This window comes from Sinocyclocheilus anshuiensis, unplaced genomic scaffold, assembly GCF_001515605.1.
Source record: "Sinocyclocheilus anshuiensis isolate Anshui unplaced genomic scaffold, SAMN03320099.WGS_v1.1 scaffold35, whole genome shotgun sequence".
Classification (NCBI taxonomy): domain Eukaryota; kingdom Metazoa; phylum Chordata; class Actinopteri; order Cypriniformes; family Cyprinidae; genus Sinocyclocheilus; species Sinocyclocheilus anshuiensis.
This window is the reverse complement of record NW_015552558.1, coordinates 1,863,106-1,888,667: the sequence shown is the minus strand read 5'-3', so window position 1 is coordinate 1,888,667 and position 25,562 is coordinate 1,863,106. Positions and strand designations below refer to the sequence as shown.

The 25,562-nt window shown below is 36.9% G+C and overlaps 4 protein-coding genes across 4 annotated transcripts in view; 1 reads left to right on the top strand and 3 right to left on the bottom strand.

Moving 5' to 3' along the window:
* Positions 1–2,387, bottom strand: part of LOC107664643 (enkurin-like) — a 3,085-nt gene extending 698 nt beyond the window's left edge. Inside the window, exons 1-4 of the mRNA XM_016455259.1 lie at positions 2,377–2,387; positions 2,162–2,307; positions 1,742–1,974; positions 1,450–1,596 (exon numbers count right to left, since the gene is read on the bottom strand). Coding sequence (XP_016310745.1) covers positions 1,450–1,596; positions 1,742–1,974; positions 2,162–2,307; positions 2,377–2,387 — 537 coding nt within the window. The remainder of the gene's footprint in view (positions 1–1,449; positions 1,597–1,741; positions 1,975–2,161; positions 2,308–2,376) is intronic.
* Positions 2,388–2,855: 468 nt separating this feature from the next.
* LOC107664642 (enkurin-like) lies at positions 2,856–4,210 on the bottom strand. Its single transcript, XM_016455258.1, has 4 exons — positions 4,010–4,210; positions 3,586–3,731; positions 3,166–3,398; positions 2,856–3,020 (listed from the first exon to the last, which is right to left on the bottom strand). The coding sequence occupies exons 1-4, from the start codon at positions 4,087–4,089 to the stop codon at positions 2,856–2,858; spliced, it is 624 nt and encodes a 207-aa protein (XP_016310744.1). The 5' UTR covers positions 4,090–4,210.
* A 2,075-nt stretch (positions 4,211–6,285) lies between these two features.
* On the top strand, positions 6,286–8,712 carry LOC107664662 (threonine synthase-like 1). Its single transcript, XM_016455295.1, has one exon. The coding sequence runs from the start codon at positions 6,415–6,417 to the stop codon at positions 8,455–8,457; it is 2,043 nt and encodes a 680-aa protein (XP_016310781.1). The 5' UTR covers positions 6,286–6,414; the 3' UTR covers positions 8,458–8,712.
* Positions 8,713–10,366: 1,654 nt separating this feature from the next.
* The window catches only part of LOC107664663 (dipeptidyl aminopeptidase-like protein 6), a 168,237-nt gene continuing 153,041 nt past the window's right edge, over positions 10,367–25,562 (bottom strand). Inside the window, exons 17-25 of the mRNA XM_016455296.1 lie at positions 22,018–22,116; positions 21,863–21,932; positions 19,653–19,847; positions 19,370–19,424; positions 18,874–18,973; positions 15,040–15,098; positions 14,886–14,958; positions 14,730–14,803; positions 10,367–11,791 (exon numbers count right to left, since the gene is read on the bottom strand). Of these exons, the coding sequence (XP_016310782.1) occupies positions 11,642–11,791; positions 14,730–14,803; positions 14,886–14,958; positions 15,040–15,098; positions 18,874–18,973; positions 19,370–19,424; positions 19,653–19,847; positions 21,863–21,932; positions 22,018–22,116 (875 nt within the window). The 3' untranslated portion in view covers positions 10,367–11,641. The remainder of the gene's footprint in view (positions 11,792–14,729; positions 14,804–14,885; positions 14,959–15,039; positions 15,099–18,873; positions 18,974–19,369; positions 19,425–19,652; positions 19,848–21,862; positions 21,933–22,017; positions 22,117–25,562) is intronic.

The window sequence follows — 25,562 nt, the reverse complement described above, 5'->3', positions numbered from 1 at the left end:
GCAAATTTACAGATCTTCTTTATGCACCAAGAGCTTGTAACACTCCAAAGAGAAAGGAAAAATTTAAATCGCATCATTTGACCCCTTTAAGAAAATAAATGTGGTTCATTTTGATTTCATGTTGAGTTTAAATGGATTAAATCGCTCAGAGACTATTGAGTTGATCTAAAGTGATCTTTATTGCACTCAGACGTATTGTTGTAAAGCTCTTCAAAAGCCTTTCAAAATATTTCTGAAGTACCATAAGAGAGGACAAGCAAAGACACTGTGGCAGTTTTGCCCGTTTCAAATGTTGTTCTTGGATATTTGCTGAATTCAGGGCTAGTTCACTAGCTAACATCATGCTCAGTTATTAGCAATGTAGATGGTTTTGTGTCGCTCAATCAGTTCAATATCTTTCTCCAGCTGCTTCATTTCCTGCTCCAGACGCTCCTTCCTATATTTTTTTGGAGCTGTGTCTGTGACAACAGAGAGGCCTTGGTACTGGTGATGAAGCTCGTCCCAATCATATCACCGTTATTGAAAAAAATTATATCGCGATACATATTGATATTGAATTATTGTCCAGCCCTATAATAAAATTTAATAATATGAATTAAAAAAATAAAAATAAAAATTATTATTAAATTATGAATTCAATTAAATTAATTATACAATTATTATTAAATTAATTAAATTATTATAAATTATTACAAAATATTTATTTTCTTTCTTTTAATTTTTTTTTAATGCTACTTTCTATTTTGATAAAAAAGTAACAGTTTCCAACGAAATATTAAGCAGCAACTGTTTCTTGAACATCAAATCAGCATATTAGAATGATTTCTGAAGCATCATGTGACTCTGAAGACTACTAAAAATTCAGATTTTCCATCACAATAATAAGTGGCATTTTAAATATATTAAAACGGAAAATGTTATTTTTAATTGTAATGCCATATTTCACAATATTACAGTTTTACCTGTATTTTTGTTTAAATAAATGCAGCCTTTGTGAGTATAACATACTTATTTAAAAACATTATTATTGTTGCTAATATTATCAGAGTGTGTTTTACAAGAAAATACTGTTTCAGTCCTTCTACTTCAAAATTTCACATTTCATTTAACGTGCTACTTGCCATTTCTTTGAAACTGTTTGGGAAATTGGCTATAGGCCAATATTGGCAATTTCGGAGTGAACATTGTTTCTACACAAGTTATAGTGTATACAAGTTCCTTTATACAATCATTTACATTTTATTTTTTAAATCCTAATTAAAAAAAAAAGGTTATGCCCATTTATTCATATAACATTATTCATACATTTATCTAAAGGAACAACTACAAAGACATGCAATTTCTCATCAGGAGATTAATGCTGCAAGATCTGCAATAACAAGCTCTAGAGAACACAGGCTGTACACAACTAGAAACTGATTCAATCTGAGTTTATTTGTATTTGATTACCTGCAGGATATTGTGGCGTTCTTCACCTGAAAGCTGTTTCATGGCCCCTTCTCTCATTCGCTCCTTGACATAGTTGTCATATTCTTCTTGTGCTTTCTTCACTTCCTCTCTGCGCTGGAGCAGGTACTCTGGAGTTAGGCCATAGTCCTGAGAACATGCATAAAAAATAGGCCCGAGGTTTTTCCTTACTATTTTTGCTCTATTCAGTATGTACCGTGAACAGTATGCTTTGTATGCATGGAATACAAGAGCATCTGAAACATGAAGCTCAACATCCCATCTCTCTTCTCACCTTCTTCTTTATGTATTTTGGGATGAGACCAGATTTCTCCAACAGTTGTTTGTCTCCCTTCTTGGTATAAGCATACACAGGCTGCGGTTTCTTCGGGACTGTCATGATGTTCTCTACAGCGTTGGTCTTAATAAAGTTCTTGTTGCTGTGGAGACCCATGAGCGGCTTGTCTGTTCTAGCAGGTATCGGTGGTTTACTATGTAGCTCATCATCTTCATATTTAAAAGGTTTCCCTGAAAAATAAATGATCCAAGCAAAATTAGGATACGTACATAGTAGATAGCTTCAGTGGTCTCAACACCTCCGCACATGAAATTGGCATGTATGATTGCAATGAAAATATATGTATTTGTATTTAAAAAGGTCAATATTATATATTAATTCTCAGAATGTCTCAAACACCAAATGCAGGACATGTACTCTCGGCGAGTTTGGGCTCCTTGGAGTGTTTCAGTAGATATTTCTGTGGTGACGGCACATCCACTTTTGCTGGTCCCATAGTTTTACTGGGGGCTTTGTTCACCTCTTTCTCCAGCTTCACCTGCTCTCGGAACTTTGACATGTACCTGAAAATTCATATAATATAATATACTTTATGGGAATTAAAGCAAGTTGAATGCATTCAAATACTTCACAATTTCAACATATCAATATTAATAATATAATTTTCACATTATGCTAATGAGAACTGTGGAATTGCACTTAATTGTAACAATGAAAAATGATGTTTTCTCACGTTTCAAACCGAAAAAAAAAGTACAGTTAAATTATTTTCTAAAATATCAAAGAATGTGATATTTTAGATGAATCTTTGAAACTGTTTGGGAAATTGGCTATAGGCCAATATTGGCAATTTCGGAGTGAACATTGTTTCTACACAAGTTATAGTGTATACAAGTTCCTTTATACAATCATTTACATTTTATTTTTTAAATCCTAATTAAAAAAAAAAGGTTATGCCCATTTATTCATATAACATTATTCATACATTTATCTAAAGGAACAACTACAAAGACATGCAATTTCTCATCAGGAGATTAATGCTGCAAGATCTGCAATAACAAGCTCTAGAGAACACAGGCTGTACACAACTAGAAACTGATTCAATCTGAGTTTATTTGTATTTGATTACCTGCAGGATATTGTGGCGTTCTTCACCTGAAAGCTGTTTCATGGCCCCTTCTCTCATTCGCTCCTTGACATAGTTGTCATATTCTTCTTGTGCTTTCTTCACTTCCTCTCTGCGCTGGAGCAGGTACTCTGGAGTTAGGCCATAGTCCTGAGAACATGCATAAAAAATAGGCCCGAGGTTTTTCCTTACTATTTTTGCTCTATTCAGTATGTACCGTGAACAGTATGCTTTGTATGCATGGAATACAAGAGCATCTGAAACATGAAGCTCAACATCCCATCTCTCTTCTCACCTTCTTCTTTATGTATTTTGGGATGAGACCAGATTTCTCCAACAGTTGTTTGTCTCCCTTCTTGGTATAAGCATACACAGGCTGCGGTTTCTTCGGGACTGTCATGATGTTCTCTACAGCGTTGGTCTTAATAAAGTTCTTGTTGCTGTGGAGACCCATGAGCGGCTTGTCTGTTCTAGCAGGTATCGGTGGTTTACTATGTAGCTCATCATCTTCATATTTAAAAGGTTTCCCTGAAAAATAAATGATCCAAGCAAAATTAGGATACGTACATAGTAGATAGCTTCAGTGGTCTCAACACCTCCGCACATGAAATTGGCATGTATGATTGCAATGAAAATATATGTATTTGTATTTAAAAAGGTCAATATTATATATTAATTCTCAGAATGTCTCAAACACCAAATGCAGGACATGTACTCTCGGCGAGTTTGGGCTCCTTGGAGTGTTTCAGTAGATATTTCTGTGGTGACGGCACATCCACTTTTGCTGGTCCCATAGTTTTACTGGGGGCTTTGTTCACCTCTTTCTCCAGCTTCACCTGCTCTCGGAACTTTGACATGTACCTGAAAATTCATATAATATAATATACTTTATGGGAATTAAAGCAAGTTGAATGCATTCAAATACTTCACAATTTCAACATATCAATGTTAATAATATCATTTTCACATTATGCTAATGAGAACTGTGGAATTGCACTTAATTGTAACAATGAAAAATTATGTTTTCTCACGTTTCAAACCGAAAAAAAAAAAGTACAATTAAATTATTTTCTAAAATATCAAAGAATGTGATATTTTAGATGAAGAGATCATGATTTGAAAGCAGTTTGGAACTGTACCTGGGTGCTTTCACGGCTTTCTCTTCCTCTCTGGGAATAAGGTTATAGATGCTCTCTGGAGGATAGATTGTGTCGCTCATGGTGGCTGATAGAGACAAAAATGACAGGAAAACAAGAGAAAACGTCCCGCTGTTTGCAGACAGTAGTGCTTTTTTTAATTTACGTAATGGCCGATGGACTCGGTGTTGTTGAACAACTGTCTCTATAGCAACCACTACCAAGCAACATGAAACACTTTTCCTCTTGTTTTATTTTCTTCCGCATTAGTCAAAGGTTTCGCGATTTCAGTTACGTTTTCATTTAAGTTTGAATGGCTAGCTTTAAACAAAAAAATGTAGCAATGCTAAATATTTATTTTATTTATATCATTTGAAGGTGACCGTATTGGCCATTGAGAGCCGTTTACTGCTCAGCACGTCAACGGAAAATGTCCCTTCGCGGTTGCCGTACTGACGCGGTTTGTTTACATGGCACGGCACCACGCCATGCATGAGCGCATGTGAAGGTGAGGTTACTATAATAGTAAGATAAACGCCGCGTTTTTGGTAAACCTTACTTTTGAAACTCTACAATAGTTGTGTACATCTAACTTAAGAAAATCCTTTACGAAATCCTACCAGAAAACATTAACTTTCAAACCTGATGTTCTCCTGATGATAGACAGAGTGTTAGACAGAATTGTACAATATTGGAATTATTTTTTCTTTGCATTTTAAGGTAAATGTCATTTTTGAATATATATTCCAATTGTATAATTGACATACAGCTAAATTAAACATTTTATTCAAACTGAATTGTTTTATTCTGGTGAATACTGGCATCTATTTACATTTCGGTTTGAAATTGAAAAAAAAAAATACTTTTTTTAAACCCTTTTATAAAAGCATATTTATTATTGCGAATGATTCATCCATGCATATGTTTTCCGCATCTCAGAATTCAATGAGTGGAACCAAGTCCCTGCCCTACAGTTTTAATAATTTGTTACACTCTAAAGTACATCACAATGTGGAAGAAAAAGACTAACGATGGCCATCACATGCACATGTCAGTTAAGCCCACAAGGCCGCAAGGCAGAGATCTCCAATCCTGCTCCTGGAGATCTACCCTTCTGCAGACTTTAGTTCCAACCCTGCTCCAATATAGCCTTGTCCAAATACCCACACTTGCGGTCTTTGCACTTGACCACTTGATTACTTATATGACGTATTTCCTGTATTTGACCCAAGTGTTCAAGTGAGCATGAAGACCACAAGTGTGTGTCGAACTTTTCATTACCTGATGGGACACACTTGTAGTGTTGTAAAAATGCAAGTGTTTACATAGCTTTATTTTAATTTAAATTTTAAATACTTTGCATTTTAAAATCAACTTCTAAATGTCTGTTCAGTAGTCCCTATAACGTGACATAATTTTAATTTGTGGTGCTTCTAATTAAGTGATAAAAAGCAGTTGCAAATGTACAAAATAAATATCACCACTACTCATCTTTGCACCAATAAAACGTAAAAACTGTGTTTTTCTACCAAATTATATGTAATATCTAATTATTATATTAATATTTAGCTTGCATCGGAAAGGTTTCCGTGACCTCTCGCGAGATCTCGGCAAAAAGTCTCACGATTTATTTCCAGAACATGATGCATGATGGGATACACTAAGCCTCGAATAGCGCGGTATTCGAGATAGTGTGGGTTTAGTGTGCGTTAAGGGCACAGTGCTCTGGCGTTTTTAAGACCTGGGACAGTCTTGTGCACTTACTTCCTGTCGCGCGCACGCGCTCTCAAGTGGCCAAGACCGCAAGTGTGGGTATTTGGACAAGGGGTATAATTACCAAGTAACCCTAAGGACCTTGATAAGCTGGTTCAGGTGTGTTTGATTGAGGTTGGAGACTCCTGTTGCAGGTGTCCCATTTGTCATTTTAGGGTTGAGAAGGGTGCTCTCGAGCACCCCCTTTGCGCCTTCAATGCACACCTTTGTGGCGCTCCACAGCCTACCCACCATTCAAAACAGCATGAATAAATAAATTCAAGAATATGTGGACTCAGAGGAAGACCGCGAGGGCTTAGTGTGCTAATTGGGTAAGGGCCTAAGTGTTTATTAAAACAAATTAGTCATACTAAATAGGTTGAATCAACAGAATACAGAAATAGATCTATACATTTTGTATTTTAGTAAATGCTCTACTAGATCTACTGGCGTGTTTTAATTCTGTGACATATTTCTGCCTCACAGATCATAGGATCTTTTTTTCCATGATGATCCCTGCAACTTTCGGCCAGCTGTTGGCTAAAGTGAGAAAGCTGAGGACCCACCTGCTATTTTCTCAGTTTGGTTCTTCATACTTCACTTCAGCATGGCTATCAAATCAAATCTCTAAACCTCGTGAGAGAAACATTCTTCTGATGGGTCCTCCTGGAGCAGGGAAAACCTGTGTTGGACGTATTGTGGGACAGAGGCTAGGGATGCCTGTTATTGATATAGATGACGATGTTCTCGAAAGGACATGGGGGATGAGTGTGGCAGACAAGCTATCTGAGATCGGCGGAGATGGTTTCATTGAAGAAGAAGGTAAAGCGGTATGTAACTTCACTGCTACAGGAAGTGTTATCTCACTAACCGGCTCCAATCCATTGCATCCAGATTCCATGCAGCATTTGAAGCGATCCGGACTGGTTTTGTATCTGGATGTGGACACAGAAGATATCATGCAGAGACTCTCTCGAATGAAGGTGAATAGGATTGTGGGTCAGGATGCTGGTGTTTCTATGACAGAGATATTACAGTACAGGAAAGAGTTTTACGAAAAATGGCTGGATGCACGAGTCCTTTGTGGGACGGGAGACTCCATGGAGGATGTGGCTGATAAAGTCCTGAGGACTCTGGGTAGATATGAGGATTCAGAATCAGAGCTGTTCATTTCAACAAGGAGCCAAATGTCAAGTGACTCCAAGTTCTTCAGTGATGCTGTCATAGAGGGTCTTGCACCAGATGGAGGGCTTTATGTACCAAAGAAAGGATTCCCCAAACTGGAACCTTCTGAATGGTTGAGAATATCCAGCATGCCATATGCAATGAGAGCTGTGGCCATACTGGAAAACTGTATCCATCCTATGGATGTGTCCCCTGTAGAATTGAGCTCAATGGTGCATCGCGCTTATGGCCAGAACTTCGCCAATCAATTGGTTGTACCTCTAAAGCACCTCACTGATCATCAGTACATTCTAGAACTCTTTCACGGCCCCACTGCTTCTTTTAAAGACCTGGCACTGCAGTTAATGTCTCAGCTGTTTGCCCACTGCCTTCCACAGATGTGCAACTACCTGATTCTAGTGGCCACATCTGGAGATACAGGAAGCGCGGTGCTAAACGGTTTCCAGAATCTTAAAGACAGTGACCGTAGGAGGATTGGGGTGCTTGTATTCTTCCCTGAGAAAGGAGTGAGTGAGATTCAGAAGCTACAAATGACAGGATTTCAGGAGGACAATGCCAAGTCCATTAGTGTCCTGTCCGACTTTGACTTCTGCCAAAGGAGCATTAAACAAATGTTTGGGGACTCGAGCTTGATCGGACATTTAGCTGTGGAATATGCCACGGTTCTCAGCACCGCAAACTCGATAAACTGGGCTCGACTGCTTCCTCAGGTGGTCTATCACTGCTCGGCATACATGGACCTGCTTAGAAATCGCACGTTGACATTTGGAGACCCCATTGATGTGTGCATCCCTACTGGAAACTTTGGCAACGCCATGTCAGCCCTGTATGCCAAACAAATGGGAATTCCCATACGGAAGGTGATCTGTGCGTCCAATCATAACTGCGTCATATCCGACTTCATCGCTAGTGGAGCGTATGATCTCCGCAAAAGGAAGCTGCTGGTTTCAAACTCTCCTGCCATTGATATCCTGAAATCCTCGAACCTTGAGAGGTTCATCCATCACGCATCCGGCGGGGATGGGAGTCTGGTCAGAGATCTGTTTTTGAATCTAGAAAGAGATCGTTTTTTTAAAGTATCAGAGACTTTATGTCAGAAGATAAATCTGGAAGTTCAAGCTGGTTGGTGCTCAGAAGATGATTGTTTGAGAGCCATACATGAGGTGCACGCAACAAGAGGCTACATAATGGACACTCACACAGCGGTTGGTAAAGTAGTCGCCGATCGTATACATGACAAAACCTGCCCGCTTGTGATATGCTCCACTGCACACCATGGGAAGTTTGCTCCGGCTGTTTTAAAAGCCCTTCAGTGTCAAAGTATCCCACAAGACCCTGTTGAGCAATTGGATAAACTCTGCACCATTGGAGGCCGAGAGCAGATGCATGAAGCTCTGATGAAGTGCATGAAAGACAGTGGAGATGATTCACATGTAGTATGTGAGGCTGACTTCAGCAAGCTTGTAGATGAAGTAGAAACTATGATACAAGACTCATTTCTGAGAGTGCAGTGACCTGAAATAGCTGCTAATGTCCAGTAGATGGTGACATCTGTCAAGAAACCCCAAACATTATGGCTCATGAATCGCATTTTGTCAATTTGAACACAAGGTGGCAGTAATGTAATGGGATATAGTTTCAATCCATTTCATGTTACGAACTAGCCTTATATTTGACCTTTTCCCAGTCGTATCACAAAATGTTTTATTTTATAGGGATTATATACAAAATTATTGTAACAGCCTACAGTTACACAGTGAAATATTACTTGGTGGAATAATTATTTTGAATATTATTAATAAATATAGCAATTTATTGATTATTGCTCTTATATAGTATTGCTGCTGTTGCTAAGTATGTCTTATTTAAAGGTTTAAATACAAATGAATAAAACCCACAAGGAAAAAAAGTTGTATCCTCTTAAAGGTACAGTTCATATTTGAGTAATAATTCTGTCATTATTTACTCACCTTCGTGTTATTCAAATGTGTATGACATTTCCTCTGTCAAACACATTTTGAGCTATCTCTGGTTTTTTTTCTTCAATAAAATGGAGTCAACTGTTTGCTTAACATTCTTCACAATATCTTCTATGAGACTGGGGAGAGAGGTGTTGTAATAATGTAAAATATGTGAAAAACAATGTGTTTTTCAAACAACCTAGTATAAGAGCCTGTTCTAGTACACCCCCCAAACAAAATCATGACTTTGTAAAAGAGCATAATAGGACCCCTTTAAAGAAAGTAAGCCATAAAGGTTTGAAATGACTTAAGGCTGAGTAAATGATGATAGAATTTTCTTTTCTTTTTTTTAGGTAAAACATAGATATGTACATTGAAGAAGCTGACAGAAACAGTGATGAATCGAGAACAGGCAAAAATGTAGATAATGCTGATTGGGTTTTATTTCAACCATTTATGACCTTACCCAGATAAAACAAAACACCTTCTAAGATGACCTTAGAGGTCGTCGTCTTAAGGTCATGCATGTAAATGCAATCATTTACTTCATTCACAAGAAAGCAGGACATCAACATTGAAGGCTTTCAGTTTATTTTGGTTGCTTACATATTCATCCTCTTTTCTCCAAGTGAGGAAAACAAATCATAACAAAGGTGATGATAAAATAGTTTGTATTCTGAGAGGTGTCAAAATATGCCTGTTCTTGCTGAGCCAGTAAACAGCAATCCCATCATTCTCTTGGTCCCATGTGATTTCATAGTAACCATGACTTCCGGAGCTCTGCTCGACATGGGAGAACAAAATACCTTCAAACGCTTTATGTACAAGAAACACTCACATATTCAGAGACTTAAATGAGATTTGAGTAACATTTATACATCAAGCAGACAAGACTGAGATCTCACTCACAAAACTACCGGTAATGAAATGCAGGTCGGAACATTCAAGCCGTCAAAAATACTATGCAGATATTTGACGGTTTTAAAAAAATAGCTTTTGAGTTGCAAATGGTTTTTCGACATGCACTATGAATGCATCAAGATCAAACATGAACATTTAATTCAAACTAAATAAAAGTTCATCCTCGAGAGCTTTTATAGGCAAAAGTTACAACCAATAACTGTTCATATACAGCACTGTGCAAAACATACAAACATAGCATATGTGACTTAAATAATGAAAATTCCACCGCTGTAATGTTAAACATTTACACAGTACTGTATTTCATGAGCGTTAAAGGGACCGTATTCTGCCAACATATACTCAACCTCACTGCAAACCTGGAAAACCTACTGTACTTTCTTCTATGAAACACTGAAGACTTGTTTCCATTCAATGACTCCATTGACGTTCTTTGTATTGAAAGAACAACATCAGCATTCTGCTAAACTTCTCTTTCTTCTTCTCCAAAAGAAAGTCGGTCATACAGGTTTGGAACGCCACAAGGGCTGAGTCAATGTCAGAATTGTTGTTTTTGTGTGAACTATCCCTTTAACACAGAAGTGTTTCCTACCCTACTTATACTTTTTATGTACAGATTTGTTTTGGGCATGAATTAACAAATGTTCTACAAAGTGTCTGTAAAGCCTCAGAGGGGCTTTAGTTTAATACCGAGGTAATGTTGAAATCATACATTTTAATTTCATGCTCCATTACCCGATCCTTAAAGTGGATGGAAAACCGCTATTAGCAGAATGCGAGCGAGTTTGCTTTTGTTGATGCTAAAACAACACTGGCTCACACGCGCGCAAACGAAAATAACAGTGTTTTCGCAATGCTATTACAGTCAATAATGTATACCGTGATGTCATCGACAATGTAACAAGAGCGTTTTAGATACAGGATTTTAGTCAATCCAACGTAAGCCTTGAATGAGTGATGATATTCACAAAGAGGCTCCTCGAAAACGATTGTTCGCTCCCGTAATAAGGCACAGTGACTAAATCAACATAGAGTGCTTTCTTCAGCACTGACAGACCATCACTTCAAGGAAACGCACGTTGAGAAGTGGGATCAACAGTCTTGTACAACTGTCATGGTCTGCGAGAATAATGCGAATCATTTTTGCTCCCCTTCTGCTTGATGAAGTTTCTGCAATGAATAAACACCATCTAAATACACACTTGAGGCTACAAGATTTCCAAGACTCGGACACGCTTGAACACTGAAAACAAGTTTTATCGATATCCAAGTGAATGGTTTTCATGTGCGACTTTACATTGCAATACCAGACACGAGCACAATTGGACACGAGAAGACCTTTTGAACCACAAATGACACGTTCTCCCGACAACAACCCCTTTGCCCAAAACACCAGATACCTATTTGAATCAAACACTGAATGACCCCTCAGTCTAGCTGCGAGTCTCACAGCTCTTAGGGATTCAAAGGCCATCGCGCTTGGCGGTCAGTTAATATCGCAGCGTCTCATTCGTCAACGTGAGATGGACAGACCAGAGACTCCTTCAGAAGCTCCTAACTGGCCTGCAGGGGAGAGCGAGACGATGTGGCGCCAGCCAGATGCCACGCCGTGCTGCACGGCCGCGGTCTGTCGAGGGTTGATGGATAGTGAGGAGCACCTGAAGGGGAGCCGAGGCAGGAACACGAGGCAGGGCGGTCTCAGAGTCAGCATGCGACACCGGGAGGGAACTGAAAACTGGAGGGTTCAAATCTATGGGTTGCATATCAGGTGGCAAAAGGAGCTGGCTTTGTGCTTGGACTTCATGGAACGGGTGGACTAACCCTCCTCTTCGCTCTCCTCCTCTAGCGCCTCCTCGAACACTCGGTCCGGGAGCCGGAAACACTCCTCGAAGAAGTTGACCAGCGATTGACTGAGGTGCTGCCGCGTTCCCTCGTTGTGAATGAAGTGTCCTTCGTCTGGGTAGATCTAATGAAGGACACAAGACATGATATTGAGCCCAATATCACAGAACTCTAGAACAGCACATGTCATCCTGATTCTGCTTTCGCCCTGCATCTTCTGGGCTGAACGTAAGTCAGTTTGACATCAAAGTTTGGTCAAATCATCAGTATCTATGATTTGTTTACCATTTTTAGAGTTTCATTTAGCATTCATAAGAAATGTCTCAGTGCTTTTATTGCAGGATAGTTCCAGGGGTCTCAGTGGTTGATTATTTGGTTGATTTTATTAAAACAAACAGATAAAAATTTTTCCTTTCTTCTTCTATTTCTTCTATCTTTCTTATTTTATTTTTTTGTATAAAGGTCTTGGAAACTGTTTTCACCCATGCCTTCATGTTTTATTTTTACTACTTTTTCAATGTCTTTTAATACTTGGAAACAGTTTATTTTATTATTTTTGCTTTTAATACTTTTTAGATTACCTTGTTTTACCCTGAACTACAATCAGACTTTAAACATTATTCATGGAAATCCACTAAAATATGAATATGTATATGCTTAAACTAAACAAAGTGAGTCACACACACACACAGATATTAAAAATAAAAAAAATTAATTAATTAAAAATACGACTGTCCCATGGTTTTACCATCATCTCCAACACTTCACTGCTAAAATTATGTAAAATTACACAAAAGGTGTGAAAATACTATTTAATTGTATTTTTTTTAGGATACATAAAATGTTAATTGTGAAATTAGCCTTATTTTATTCCAAAAAGGTTTTTAAATATAATTTATACCACAGAAAATGACATTTTCATTACCTTCAAAAAATATGTATAAATAAAGAACTAAATAAAATAAAAACATGAGAATTTTCCTGTAATGCATGTATGCCCAATTTTAGACACTGTTAGTGAACAAATGAAATTGGTCCATATAGGACCAACATTAGTAATTAATTAAATTTGTTATTTACATACTTTCTGGACATCTCAATTCATCTCAGTTAATATTTAGATTTTCAGAAGTGTTGTTAGATATGAGATGAACTGTGGTACAAATGTGTACTGAACCATGGGTTTGAACCAAACAATCAAACCAAGTGTGAAAACATCCAGAAACTTATACTGCAATGATACAAACTTTCCTTGTGTGCGTGGCAGCCCTGGCACTTCCTAATAGATCATAAATTGCGAAGAACAGCTTGACACAGTGACGATCACACACATCCCGATGAATATCTGCCCTAATTAATTCCACAGTCATTCAACAGCCAGTAATTAATAGCAAATCTATAAGGGAGCAGAAAGCAAAGAGAAAATCTCCTAGTGAGGGAATATAATGGGATTATTCAGCGTGTGGCTCATGAGAGTGGCCTGTATAATCTGTTTAAATGAGCTGCATGCACTGAGTGTGTCTAATCCCACTGCTGGCAGCAGCTGCTCAGAGACTCAGTATCCAGTCACCCCAGACCTCACACACCTTTGACAAACATCGTCATGCTCACAGATGGATGCAGGTTGTACAGTTAAACCCCCATTCATTTACTCCATAGAGAAATTGATTTTTACCAATGACGTATAAACCTTTCCTGCCATCAGCTCTGAGGATGTTATGTGATGATATATGCTTCTGAATAAATCACAAGGGTGTTTTCAAATTCAGTGTAGAAAAAGTAGTATTTAATTGTGGAATTTCCAGTGAAGAACTACAATACCTGTATTCAAACCAATTAGAGAAGTCAATGTTACCATGGAATGTTATTCATAGCAAAAGTGCACATGGAGCACTGTGAGTAATCTAATTTGACTGATTGATTGATTCTCTGTATATTTTTTAAAAATTCAAAAAATGTTTTTATTCTTCATTATTCTATACTTTTCGAATTATAATAGTTATTGATTACATCATCATACAAATTAATTATATTTAACTAAATATAGTTATTTTTTAACATGTTGATTTGAATATATCGTTGAATTCTTTAAATGATGATGATATTTTTATGTTTGTTAAAGATAAACTAATCTCTGACTGAAACACCACGCTTGCCTCATCTTGAATATCTCATGTATTAGGCCTTCATGTATTAATAACTCTTAAACTTATAATGGTGGCACACTCTGGCCTACACTATCTGTTGCAAATCAGCCATTCCAAGAGATACAAATTCAAAAATATTGGAAACAGACATTCTGACATGGAACGCGCATTTCAGAGTAGAAAAACTGGCTGTAGCATTGTTTTTCAGAGAAACAAATATGTAAACTTAGCATGTTTCCGAAATATTTGCAAAAATATCATGGTATTAAAAAATACATACAGCACCTAAAACTAAAACCATAAAACATGTTATTATAAATTATTATAAATTATAAATGTATATTTTATATAATTAAACAAAAACCTACATTTTTATTTCAGCTAGTTGCCAAGGAAAAATCTAATTTTCGTTTAGTTTAACTTGATGTACAAAAATACTTAAAACTAAAATAAAAATGTATAAAACTATAGACATATTTAAAAAGTTAATACAAATAAAAAAATGACAAACTTTAAAATTAGAATAAAATATTTATTAAAAATAAAAAGTAATGCATTAATAAAAACTATAATAGTCTCTCAATGATATTAAAATAACACTGTGGCCTAAAAACATATTAAAATAGTGTAAAATTGTGTATACTGAGAAAAAAATAGTGTATGCTGAGAACAAACTGCGCAACCAGGAGCTGGTTCAACCGACTGTACGCAAATAAAACTTAATCGTAGTTTAAATGTGTATCAAAGTATGTACCTTTTAAATACACAATTTATTATATTTTTAAAATTAATGGAAATTTAGATCAAATAAAGATGCATGCATCTCACTTTTTAAACACAAAACCACGTTCTGTGTGAATGGCCTCTAAAATGAAGAAACTAAGAAATTCTCTTAAACTTCTCAAGATCTCTTACCTGCAGAGTATAATTTGCTCTCTCGCTGATTAGCCTGGAGATGAATTTGGCTGTGTGCTGAAAATGAACTTGCTCTAAAATGTAAATGAGATGCGTGTTAGTTGACAGTGTTCTTGCTTTTACAAAGACATTGTAAGAATTGGAAAGGAAATGTACCATCTGCTGTTGGATGAATGATTAAAAACTTCTTATCGATGAACTGAGACGCTCTGTATGCAAGGTTGGCCATCTGTGGAAATATTAAAGAGTACACAGTAAGTGTTGTCAGTACGGTGAATACAAAATACAGATTATAAAACAGGAAATGTACCTCGTATGCCCTCCGATCTGGCTTGGGAGGGCCTAGATATCTCTCTGAGAAAGCTGAAGCTGAAAGCAGGAAAGAAGAACAGTATCAGTCAACAGTGACATTTGTCACAGGCAGAGTTAATTTCCGAGCATTTCCTTTGATAAAAATCACCGCATGACCATTTCACAATACACGCTGATGGACCGGCTGACTTATGAGCAGATTTCTGTGCTGTTGCCGCTGTGAGAGGCGAAGTATTGTTTATGATGAACACACACATGCTTCATTTTTCATCCCTCTGTTTCTTTAGAGTTCTTGGAGTGCTTCGGTCCTCCTGCCTGCTCTCGGAATACTGATGGGATCCACCGCCATGCACAGACAGGAAGCTACAGAAATGGATGATGAATCGGACACTCCTCCTCCTCCTCCTCCGAGACATTCGCACAGGATGCATTATTGCGCCTGTACTGTTTTTTTTAATTGTCGGTTCAGTTGTTGGTGACATCTTGCATCACATCTCACTGTTTTTTCAGCATCTTGCACTATTTTCAAGATATTGCGTCAAGTTAAAAATAGAGCATCTGTCACCTCAGTGCATAAATGCCAGTTTTACAACAACGTAGAAGTAATCAGAATACGCTGGGGCTGGAAAATTTGATGATATTCCCCATTCCTGATGATATCTATGGAAGCCTGTTTCCGCCACTGAATAAAAAAAATTCACAATTGCGAGATAAAAACTCGTGTGTGATATAAACTCGCAATTGCGAGTTAAAAAGTCATAATTGTGAGATATAAACTCGCAATTCTGAGAAATAGTCAGAATTGCGACTTTATGTCTCGCAATTGTGAGTTTATATCACGCAATTATGACTTTTTAACTCGCAATTGTTATAAAGTCAGAATTGCGAGTTTTTATCTCGCAATTGTGAATTTAAATCTCACAATTCTGACTTTATAACTCGCAATCGTGAGTTTATATCACGCAATTCTGAGAAAAAAAGTCAGAATTGTGAGATATAAACTCGCAATTCTGAGAACATATCAGTCCTCCCCCCCAAAAAATTGGACTTTAACTTGCAATTGCGAATTTATATCACACAATTCTGACTTTATAACTCGCAATTGTTCTAAAGTCAGAATTGCGAGAAAAAAAGTTAGAATTGCGAGTTTTTATCTCGCAATTGTGACTTTATAACTCGCAATCGTGAGTTTATATCACGCAATTCTGAGAAAAAAAGTCAGAATTGTGAGATAAAAAGTCGCAATAACCTTTTTTTTTTACATTTTTTATTCAGTGGCGGAAATGGGCTTCCATAGATATCACACATATGCATGTATTTTGCAAGGTGAAATATTTTTTAGGGTACTTTATCTTCCACAAAACATTTGTGAATCGTTCCCTGCTGGATGTTAAAAGGACATTCAGCAGATGTTTTGATTTAGAATGCATGTGAATCTGCTCTTTTTATAGTCGTTGGTACATAATAATAAGCTCAAATCCTTTCAACAGATGTCTTGAGCTTAGGGTTAGGGTTAGGGTTATATTCATACTGTATCTACATCTGAGAATCAGATGGACCCAAACAGATCTCTATTCTCCTCTCTGTGGAGCTGTAGTCCACTCTAATATTTAATATTGATGCTGCTCTCTTTGTTGTTAGGAAGACAAAAAGTTTCAAAAGTTATATTTTTAGGCTGCTCCACCTCAGCGGTCTAACAGCTCAAGAAGGTGGGCTGTTAACTGTGGACTGTTAACCAGCACATCGCTTCAGTTTTTAACAGTGCAAGAGCGTGAGGTAAGATGCAAGTAGCTAAATATTTAATATTTGACATGTTTTATGCAAGGAAAATTAAACAACCAATAATTATATCCTGTGATGTAAACTCTTATATTTACTTCCAATATTTCAACCCGGAATTGTTCTAAAGGGCCATTTTTTACATTTGTAAGGGCAATTTTTTAGCCTTATTGGTTGCATTTGTCTTTAATGTCAAATGCATAAATTTAACCAATTTCTTGAATCAATCAGAATACTTTAAAATCTTACCAATAACATCAACCTGTTATAGCCTAATTGTAATTGCAAAAATAAATAAATCAATAAAAATAAATCAATAAAACAAAGACAAAAAAAAAAAGACAAACATAATTGTCAATTATTGCTCTTGTTATTGTAATTATGATTATTAATGTTGATTTATAGAATACAAATGTAAAACCTTTTTTTTTTTTTGTGGGGAAATGTCACATTATATTATGAACAAACTTGTCAGTCTATGGCATTAGTCCAGTCTAGTGCAAGTTATGCAAAAACTCTTGTTGTAATCACTGAAGCTGCGGAATTAATCTCTTATTTACATTGTATCTGCAATTTGTTGTTTATGACGAGAGAATTTGCAAGCGTGCAGAATTCAGTCAGTGAGCGCGCAAGCAAAACTCGCTGACTAATCTTAACGCCTGTGATTAGCCATATCAACAGAAACGTGTGTGAATGGTTATAATGCTCAATGCTGCTGCTGCTGCAAAAAAACAAAACATAAGTAATCTGATTCAACGTGTGCAGATTCCGTAATTCCACGAATTGACACTTTTCATTAATTTTCACATTTTACATTTTACATTTCACATTTCGCGACAGCTATAATAGATTAAGTTTAATTGTGCAGGGCCAATTTTTGCCTCTTTATCTTGAATTTGTGGGGCATTTTTGTTTATTTAGGTGGCATTTTGGTTAAAAACAGTTCACAAGACATGTCAATCGCAACCGCAAAAAGAGTACATTTCATATAGTATGAATGTGTGTAGTATGAATGTAATCTGAATGCATTAAATTTGCCATGCTGTAATTGTCACGTGACCTACCAATGACAGTTGCATCGAGTCACTGCAATTCATAAATCCTCTCATGTGGAATCATGGGACAGTAAAGTGTCCATCGTATGCATAATTCAGAATCACGCTGGAAGTACCTGTAGTAGGTCATCCGGGTACTTTTTGCCTACTCTTTTATGAGTACTTGAGTGTCTAATGAGTGTCTAATCCTGCTCCTGAAGGGCCACCAGACTTTAGCTCTAGCTCTAGCTCTAATTAAACAACTCAAACAGCTAATCAAGGGCCAAGCCAATCACTAGAAACTTCCAGACATGTGTGTTGGAGCCAGTGTTGGGGACTAACTAGTTACATGTAACGGAATCACGTAATTTAATTACAAAATAAATGTAACCGTAATCCGTTACTTATGAAAATGTTAATGATTACAAAGGAGGTTACATCTGAATATTTTCACACACATACAGATATGATTGATTAACTTTTTTTTCAAAGGCATTGTTAGATACCAGTGTTTCCTGTCATAGCTATGCAAAGATTTGATTTCAGAAATAGTATAGCTATTAAACGGTCTCTTGTTATGATTTTAAATCTGTATTTAACCTCAGAATGATCTCAAAGTAAAAAGAGGTGCTGAAGGCATGAAGTCTGAAGATTTTGTGGTGGCTGTGCTTTGAAATTAAATTATTATAAGCTTAATTCAAGCGAAGAAGTATTTTGAAAGTCTGACAGTAATCAGTGTTGAGTCCTACTGTAAGGATAACCCAAGCCTGCTTTAAATGTTTCACAATGATAGCAGTTGAAAAGATTCATTAGACATTTAGAAAATCAGTTACATTACTTTAATAAAGTAATTGAAATTGCTACACTACTTATTACATTTTAAATAAGGTAACTTGTAATCTGTAACCTAGTACATTTCCAAAGTAACCTTCCCAACACTGTTTGGAGCTAAAGTCTGCAGGACAGTGACCCTCCATTTGTCTTAATAAGAGAAACACACACACACACACAAACCGTACCATATAGTGCAAAGTCTGTGATGGGTGAGAGCACTGCAGCACACTTGAGCATGGAGTCCTCAGAGCTGAGCAGAAGGCTGGTGACGTAACCTCCATACACCTGAAACACAAAATACTCAACTCTGGACCGCTGAGATACCACAACTCTCATTACTAGTTACAGTTTCTAATACGGTCTGTGCTCATTAAAGTGAGGCAGGAATTCAGCCTTTGAACATGCATTCATTAATCCTTTGAAAAACGACAATCTTTCGAGGAAAGAAATAGGCCCGGGCAAAAACAAAACTATGTAGCCAGAAATGTAGATGGTCTCAATTAGGTTCTTCTTACTGCATGACACCAATTTGTGATTGCTCTTCTTCAGGACTGAAGTTAGTGAGAGAGGAAGAGTTTAACTGATGTGCCAAAATACAGACAGGCTCTGTGGACTCTATCTTGTCTGTGGAAGCTATCTTGTCTGGACAAGTAATAACAGTAAAATACCACAAGTATTTACCTGCCCAAAAGCTCCAATTCTGGTTTTGTCAATATATGGCTCCTGCATCAAAATACTGCAAGACACAAAAACTAAATGTTAATGGTCTGACACACGCTGGACCTTCTCACATGCAGAATAATCAGTGTCGGTCATATCACTGAGTTTCATTGAAGTCAGACCGTGGTATATCTAAATCTGCTATGCGGTTAAGGAGATGCAGCACATGTGTCTGCTCGTGCAGCTGTGTGTTGGCACTGATGGATGTTCACTGTGTGTTGGACGCAGATGGCTCCTCAACTACCTGAGGGCATCCAGCTGGTCTTTCTCCTCGAACATTCCCAGCCTGCGCTGCACCTTATGGAGTAAGTTAGTCCCCTGGAAGCCACTTCCACGACCGTCAAAGCGCACTGCAATAACCCCAAAACTACTGACCAGCACTGACGTCCAGTCAATGTGGAACTGCTCTGAGACCGACTGACTGCCTGGAGTCCCATCTCTGAGAGAGAGAGAGAGAGAGAGAGAGAGAGAGAGAGAGAGTACGAGATATAGTTTTCTTTAGAATGCAAACATTTAAGTTTAAGACTTACAAAACATTTCTGGCAATGATAGCCACATTCTCTGAGATATCATGTTCCAAGTCAGACTAGCTGAATTTAAATGCATTTCCAGTCAGCAGAATGTGTCTGTGATGACCAAAAATGCTGTCTACCCTTGTGAAAAAGTATTTGTAGTGTACTTTAATGTCTTGTTAAGTAAAAACCTGTGTGTTTGTAATAAACATAAGGCATTTTAACTGGCCAAAATACAAATTCATAACCCATAATAATGCTTTCTCCTGTGATAAATGTCATCCTCTATTGTCAAAATCCACCAACATATTTGTTTAGAGCTGTTTTGGACTGTTTTCACTTGTAAATAGTGCTTTATCCGTGCATAGTTCTCTCCTGATTCAGACAAGATGAATCTTTTACTAGAGAAAGCACTATTATGGATAGAGGACCCATATTTAAGCCAAAAACAATGGCTTGAAGTTAAACAATGAGCTTTTAACTTCACAAGATGTTAATTGATGGACTAGAGTTGTGAGGATTACTTGTGGATTATTGTGATGTTTTTATCAGCTGTTGGACTCTCATTCTGACGGCACCCATTCACTGCAGAGGTGAGCAAGTGATGTAACGCTAAATTTCTCCAAATCTGTTCTGATGAAGAAACTAACTCACCTACATCCTGAATAGCCTGATATTGAGTTAATATTTAGCTCATTTTCATTTTTATTTCATTTAAATTCATACAGTATTCATTTCACACTTTACTATATTCTTTTATACTATATTAAAAGTATATATTCCTTTAAAGTATTTTAATGTATATTATTTATAAATAACAATAGTATTATTTTTAAAAAGTATGCTAAAGTGTACTTTTTTTAAACAGGTCGGTATGCAGCTCACTGGGTTTTGAGACAGCCGCTATATTCCTAACACACAATATAGAGTCACTGTGCTGGCAGCTCTATAGAGAACACAGGTGATTGTCTGCTGCGGTGTGTATGATGTGTGCAGTGGGTTAATTGAAGGCGGGCTGCAGGTGAACTCATTTGTGGTGTAATTACAGTGGCTGAGAGTGTACGGCTGAAAAGACAAGATTAATAGCACTGACTAAAGTCCATTTCAGAGTTACACTCTTACTCTTGATGAGACCTGAAGTGCAGCGCAGGAACAGAGAGCAGGAAAGGAACTGCTGCTTGTGTGTTAATAGGATGACCTGCAGCACACGCTTTAAAGGACTTATATCATGGAAAACAGGATTTGCTCTTTGATATAATAGAGCTCAATGTTCTACAGGCAAACTCTGAAGTTCATGATTCAAAGCTTCCTCACTGGACCATTTATTCAAACTTAATTGCAAAAATGACTAGAAATTGTCTCAACGATGAGCATGTTAACATCTGACCACCCCTATTTAAATATTAATGACACCTATTTGGCATGACATTATGGGTTTTATTGGCCTATTCAGATATAATAATTTTTTTTTTTTTATCATTTGTTAATTATTGTTTTCTTAAAAAGTGAATTTAAACATTTGAATTTAAATAAAATGTCATTTTTTTACTTTTATTTTTATATTACATTAATTTAATATTTACAACAAAAAAGGACTAATTAATTTATCAATCTGGCACAGTTCTATTCTAAAAATAGACAAATACTGGTGTATATATTGGCAATTATGCGAGATTAATTTACTTATATAAATCTTTCAGCAGCAAAAAAATGTGGAAAATAGAGTAAATTAACAACTAAATTAGGTTTTGGGTGCAAGAAACCTTGACTAACATTATAAGTAGGACTCTGGGAAATAATAGCATGCAAGAGAAGTGTAGATTATGCCTCTTTTTAATGAGTGATCCAACCCAGATGGTGATTCATGAGGGAGTTCAGAGACACTATTTGGAACACTGACATATTAATGAAGAAAATGTTGCAGATATTGATATGTACTCACACAAGGAGCAGAAGTGGGTAGTGTAAGGTGTCTATGAAGCCTGCAGGTTTTAGTATCTGCATGCTGAGGCCTGTGTATGACAATCAAAGACATTCATCTGCATCTCTATTATATTAATATCCTTCTTAAACACCAACACAATTTAGATAACATACTGTAATCCTCTATGTTTATCTCTCTGTATTCCACTTTCGGCATCTGCATCGAGTTCACCGTTCTCCTCAAGTTCAGATTCAACTCGATGTCACGCACCTCTGCAGAAAGAGAGAAACCAATCATTGTGGGATTAAAAACAGTTCCTCAAAGGAACAGTTTACCCCAAAAATGAAAATTTCCAAACCACCAATAAAAGTTGTTTAGCTTAATGTTCATGCTGCACACATTCCAAAACCTCGGTCTCCATTATAGCTTTCAAATCTCTTTTAAACATTGCACCAACATTTGGAATCACTGATATGACCTGTGTCTATATACTGTGTATATGCAACACTTGTGGTATAATGGTGATTATGTGATTGTGCATTGCAAGAATCTGTTTTACAGTGAGGTAACTTACAATGGTAGTAAATAGGGCCAATTTACATACAGTAATTTATAAAATACTCACTGTTACAGCAGCATTGGTATGACTAGTTTTGTTCAAAGACTCTTATTTTGATATTAATTTCATTCCATTGTTTCTTTGTAAGCAGCGTAATTGTCTAAGCATTTGCTAAACTTTTATTATGCCTAATATATTTCTAACTATGTTGCCATGACATTAAGCCTAAAATCTTAAAACAGATGTAAAAGACAAGAACAAATGTACAGCTGGTGTTTTTAACAGAAGAATTAATGTAAATGCTTTTATAAAATTATAAGCTTCAAGTTTATTTTTCAATCATTTATTTTAAAGAAAAGGAGATGCAAGCCACAAATATTGTCGATTGAGCTTAACTTGTATTACATATGAAATATTCCTTTAGGTTTAATTATTTATTTATTTATTTTGAGGTGGGATATCCAAGGTTAGTGTATGTTTTAAAAAGAAAGAGCAGTGTGAACATTCTGCTAAACATTTCCTTATAGAAAAACCTTATAGAAACTTACACAGATGTGGAATGAGGGTGAATAATTATTGAATTATTGACTAAATCATGGCACAAATGTTATTTTTGGGAGCTATTCCCAAGCTATTAACCAAGTCAATGCAAAATGCATTGTTTATCTCAAACTAAGCATCTGCAAGCACTCACAAAACCTGAGGAAATTAGTAGCTAATTGCTCTGGGACATAAATGAGAAACAGTTGCAGGGTTAACAGTTGTAGATGTTCAGAGGTTGTGAGAGACCTGTGAGCAGCTGGCTTTCCTGATAGAGAGCGACTAAATAGAGCAGATATCCCGTCTGCTGCTGTAAACATGGAGACCTTCCATTCTGCGCAGCAGCGATAGAGTCTTGGAAGTGCACGTAACAATTAAGAGCACATTGCGGTTGAGGGTTTCGTTTTAAGACAGGCTTATCAGTGCCTGCTCAGACTCAAGCCTCACAAAGCACACTTGCTCCCATTGCACCAATGCTATTGACATAGCCGCACATTAGAAAAACAGCAACAATTTTTATGTCAATATAGAGATGGATCCGTATGAGCGTCGTGTAAGTCATCTGAATTTGACCTTGGTGGCACATTTAGCATTTACTGAATGGACCTGGCAGAGAAGGGAATGGATGGGAAAAACATCTGAAATGACAGGGTAAGAACTCTAGATTAAATTGTAAACATTCTACCCACACACACAGGTGTGAGCTCTGTGAGATGACTTTTGTGACGGACCGTCGCACTAAATCACTCTCTCGTTGTAATATCATTGGGCTTACAGGATATTATATACATAATAACACAATTACCAGCCTCTTACACAGAGAGGTCACATTTCTATGGAAGTCATGGCACGTCTGGCAATAATCCAATCATCTGTAAGTGCTCTCACTGTGCAAGCAGGCATGTGTAGGGCTATTCAATCACACACGGTCTATGGTAGGCCTGGAAGCAGCTCTGACCGTCAATTGACATGCTGTGGGTATATAATGCAATGAGACAAGTATGCGAGTGTGTGTGTGTGTGAGAGAGAGTCTGACTGTGTTTTAACACGGAGGTTGGTAATGAGAGCATCTTCCTAAACTTGTCACTCTTCATTTGCGTGCTTAATTCTAAGCAGTTTGGTTATTAATGTGAGTGACAACCAAGGATGTTATGATACCCAGCACAATGTTAAATTTAAAGACCCCCTGTGGTGAAAATCAAGTTTTTAATGTTGTTTACATATCTGTCTGGTTTCTTAATATGCTTAAAGCCACATGAAAATTCCTCAGTTAACACTATTGCTGAGCATTTTCTCCTAAAAACTGCAGTGTACTAAAGATGCGGTTTGAAACTGCTCCTGTTTCCTACCGTCACAAGCATGTAATCAATCCCGCCAATTGCGGGGTGGGACTTTTTATATTTCTATCTTCACATAGGTTTCTATTTACAATGTATTTTTGCAGCGTTTAACAATGTAGCCAATCACAGGCATATCATGAAATGCAATTGGTGTTTAAGTTAGAATCCACTCACCAGTCAAAACACCAGAGTTTGTGCAGTCAGTGCAGACCTTCACTGATTATAACAGAACTTTGTGAGATCGTGTTGAACTAAGATAAGTGACTTTTTAGTGATTATAAGAGGAGCGCACTTTGCATGCTTTGTAGGCTATAATCTATTCAGAATTTGAATAGATTTACTCATAGATTCACTCTCCGATATCCATTTATTCAGTATTGCCACTTGCTATTGTGTAGCTTTTGCAACTTCAGTCTGAGTTGGTGTGATTGAGTGGAGGCAGGGACTAGTTAACATATTCATGGATCAACGTATACTAAATGAGGTAAAGGTGTAAGCCATATTCAAGACACAAAGAAATTATTTTTATGGGGTGGAAAAATGCCATTATGATTATCAAAGATGAGTTTTAAGCGACTAAATTAGTGACTGCAGGGGGACTTCAACCAAACTAACTGTTATCTTTATTTAACATCAGGGTCATTCCTACAGTTTAGTGAATTTTGGACTGAGCAGGTTTGCTTGAAAAAAAAAATGTTATCTGAAAAACACACTGGTCAAGCTCAGGATAGTATAACAAAATCCTGACCAAATATTCTGCGTGTGGTCTAGGACTTTTATTCTGTTAGACGGCATTTTTACTTTGCAATGTGTAACAGGGTGGACATTTGAAGGGAAGTTTACATGACAACAACTGTAATGGTATGCTTACACTATAACAATGTAGTAAAAAAAAGTCTTTAACTTGAACTCTTTAAAAGTTGCTTATACAGACAACATTGTCATAACAATCCACATTCACACTGATCTGTGAAAATAACTAAAAACACTATATAATGCATGCCAGGCCAGTAATTGGTGACGTCATTAAAAAAAGAAAAAAACACTATGCGTCTGCACACTGAACATGTAATACACATGCGCATGACATTATCATTTTCACATTTTGGTAGTTTGCACAAAGACAATAACGGCAATAAAGACAATAACACACTTGCACTGTGAAACCTGTTGTTTGCTGTTCTGTAAATGAACGGCAAAAACGCATACAAAGTTTTCCGTTTTTTAGTTAAAAAAGGGTGTCATATAAACACCCCCCCCCCCACCCACACCCCCCCAC

Excerpts from the sequence above, each read along its gene's own strand:
- LOC107664662 (XM_016455295.1), top strand. The coding sequence starts at position 6,415 with ATGGGTCCTCCTGGAGCAGGGAAAACCTGTGTTGGACGTATTGTGGGA.
- LOC107664642 (XM_016455258.1), bottom strand. The coding sequence starts at position 4,089 with ATGAGCGACACAATCTATCCTCCAGAGAGCATCTATAACCTTATTCCC. Across the intron at positions 3,399-3,585 it reads GGAGCCCAAACTCGCCGAGA|GGAAACCTTTTAAATATGAA; the intron begins GTACATGTCCTG and ends TTTATTTTTCAG. Across the intron at positions 3,021-3,165 it reads CAAAATACATAAAGAAGAAG|GACTATGGCCTAACTCCAGA; the intron begins GTGAGAAGAGAG and ends GCATGTTCTCAG.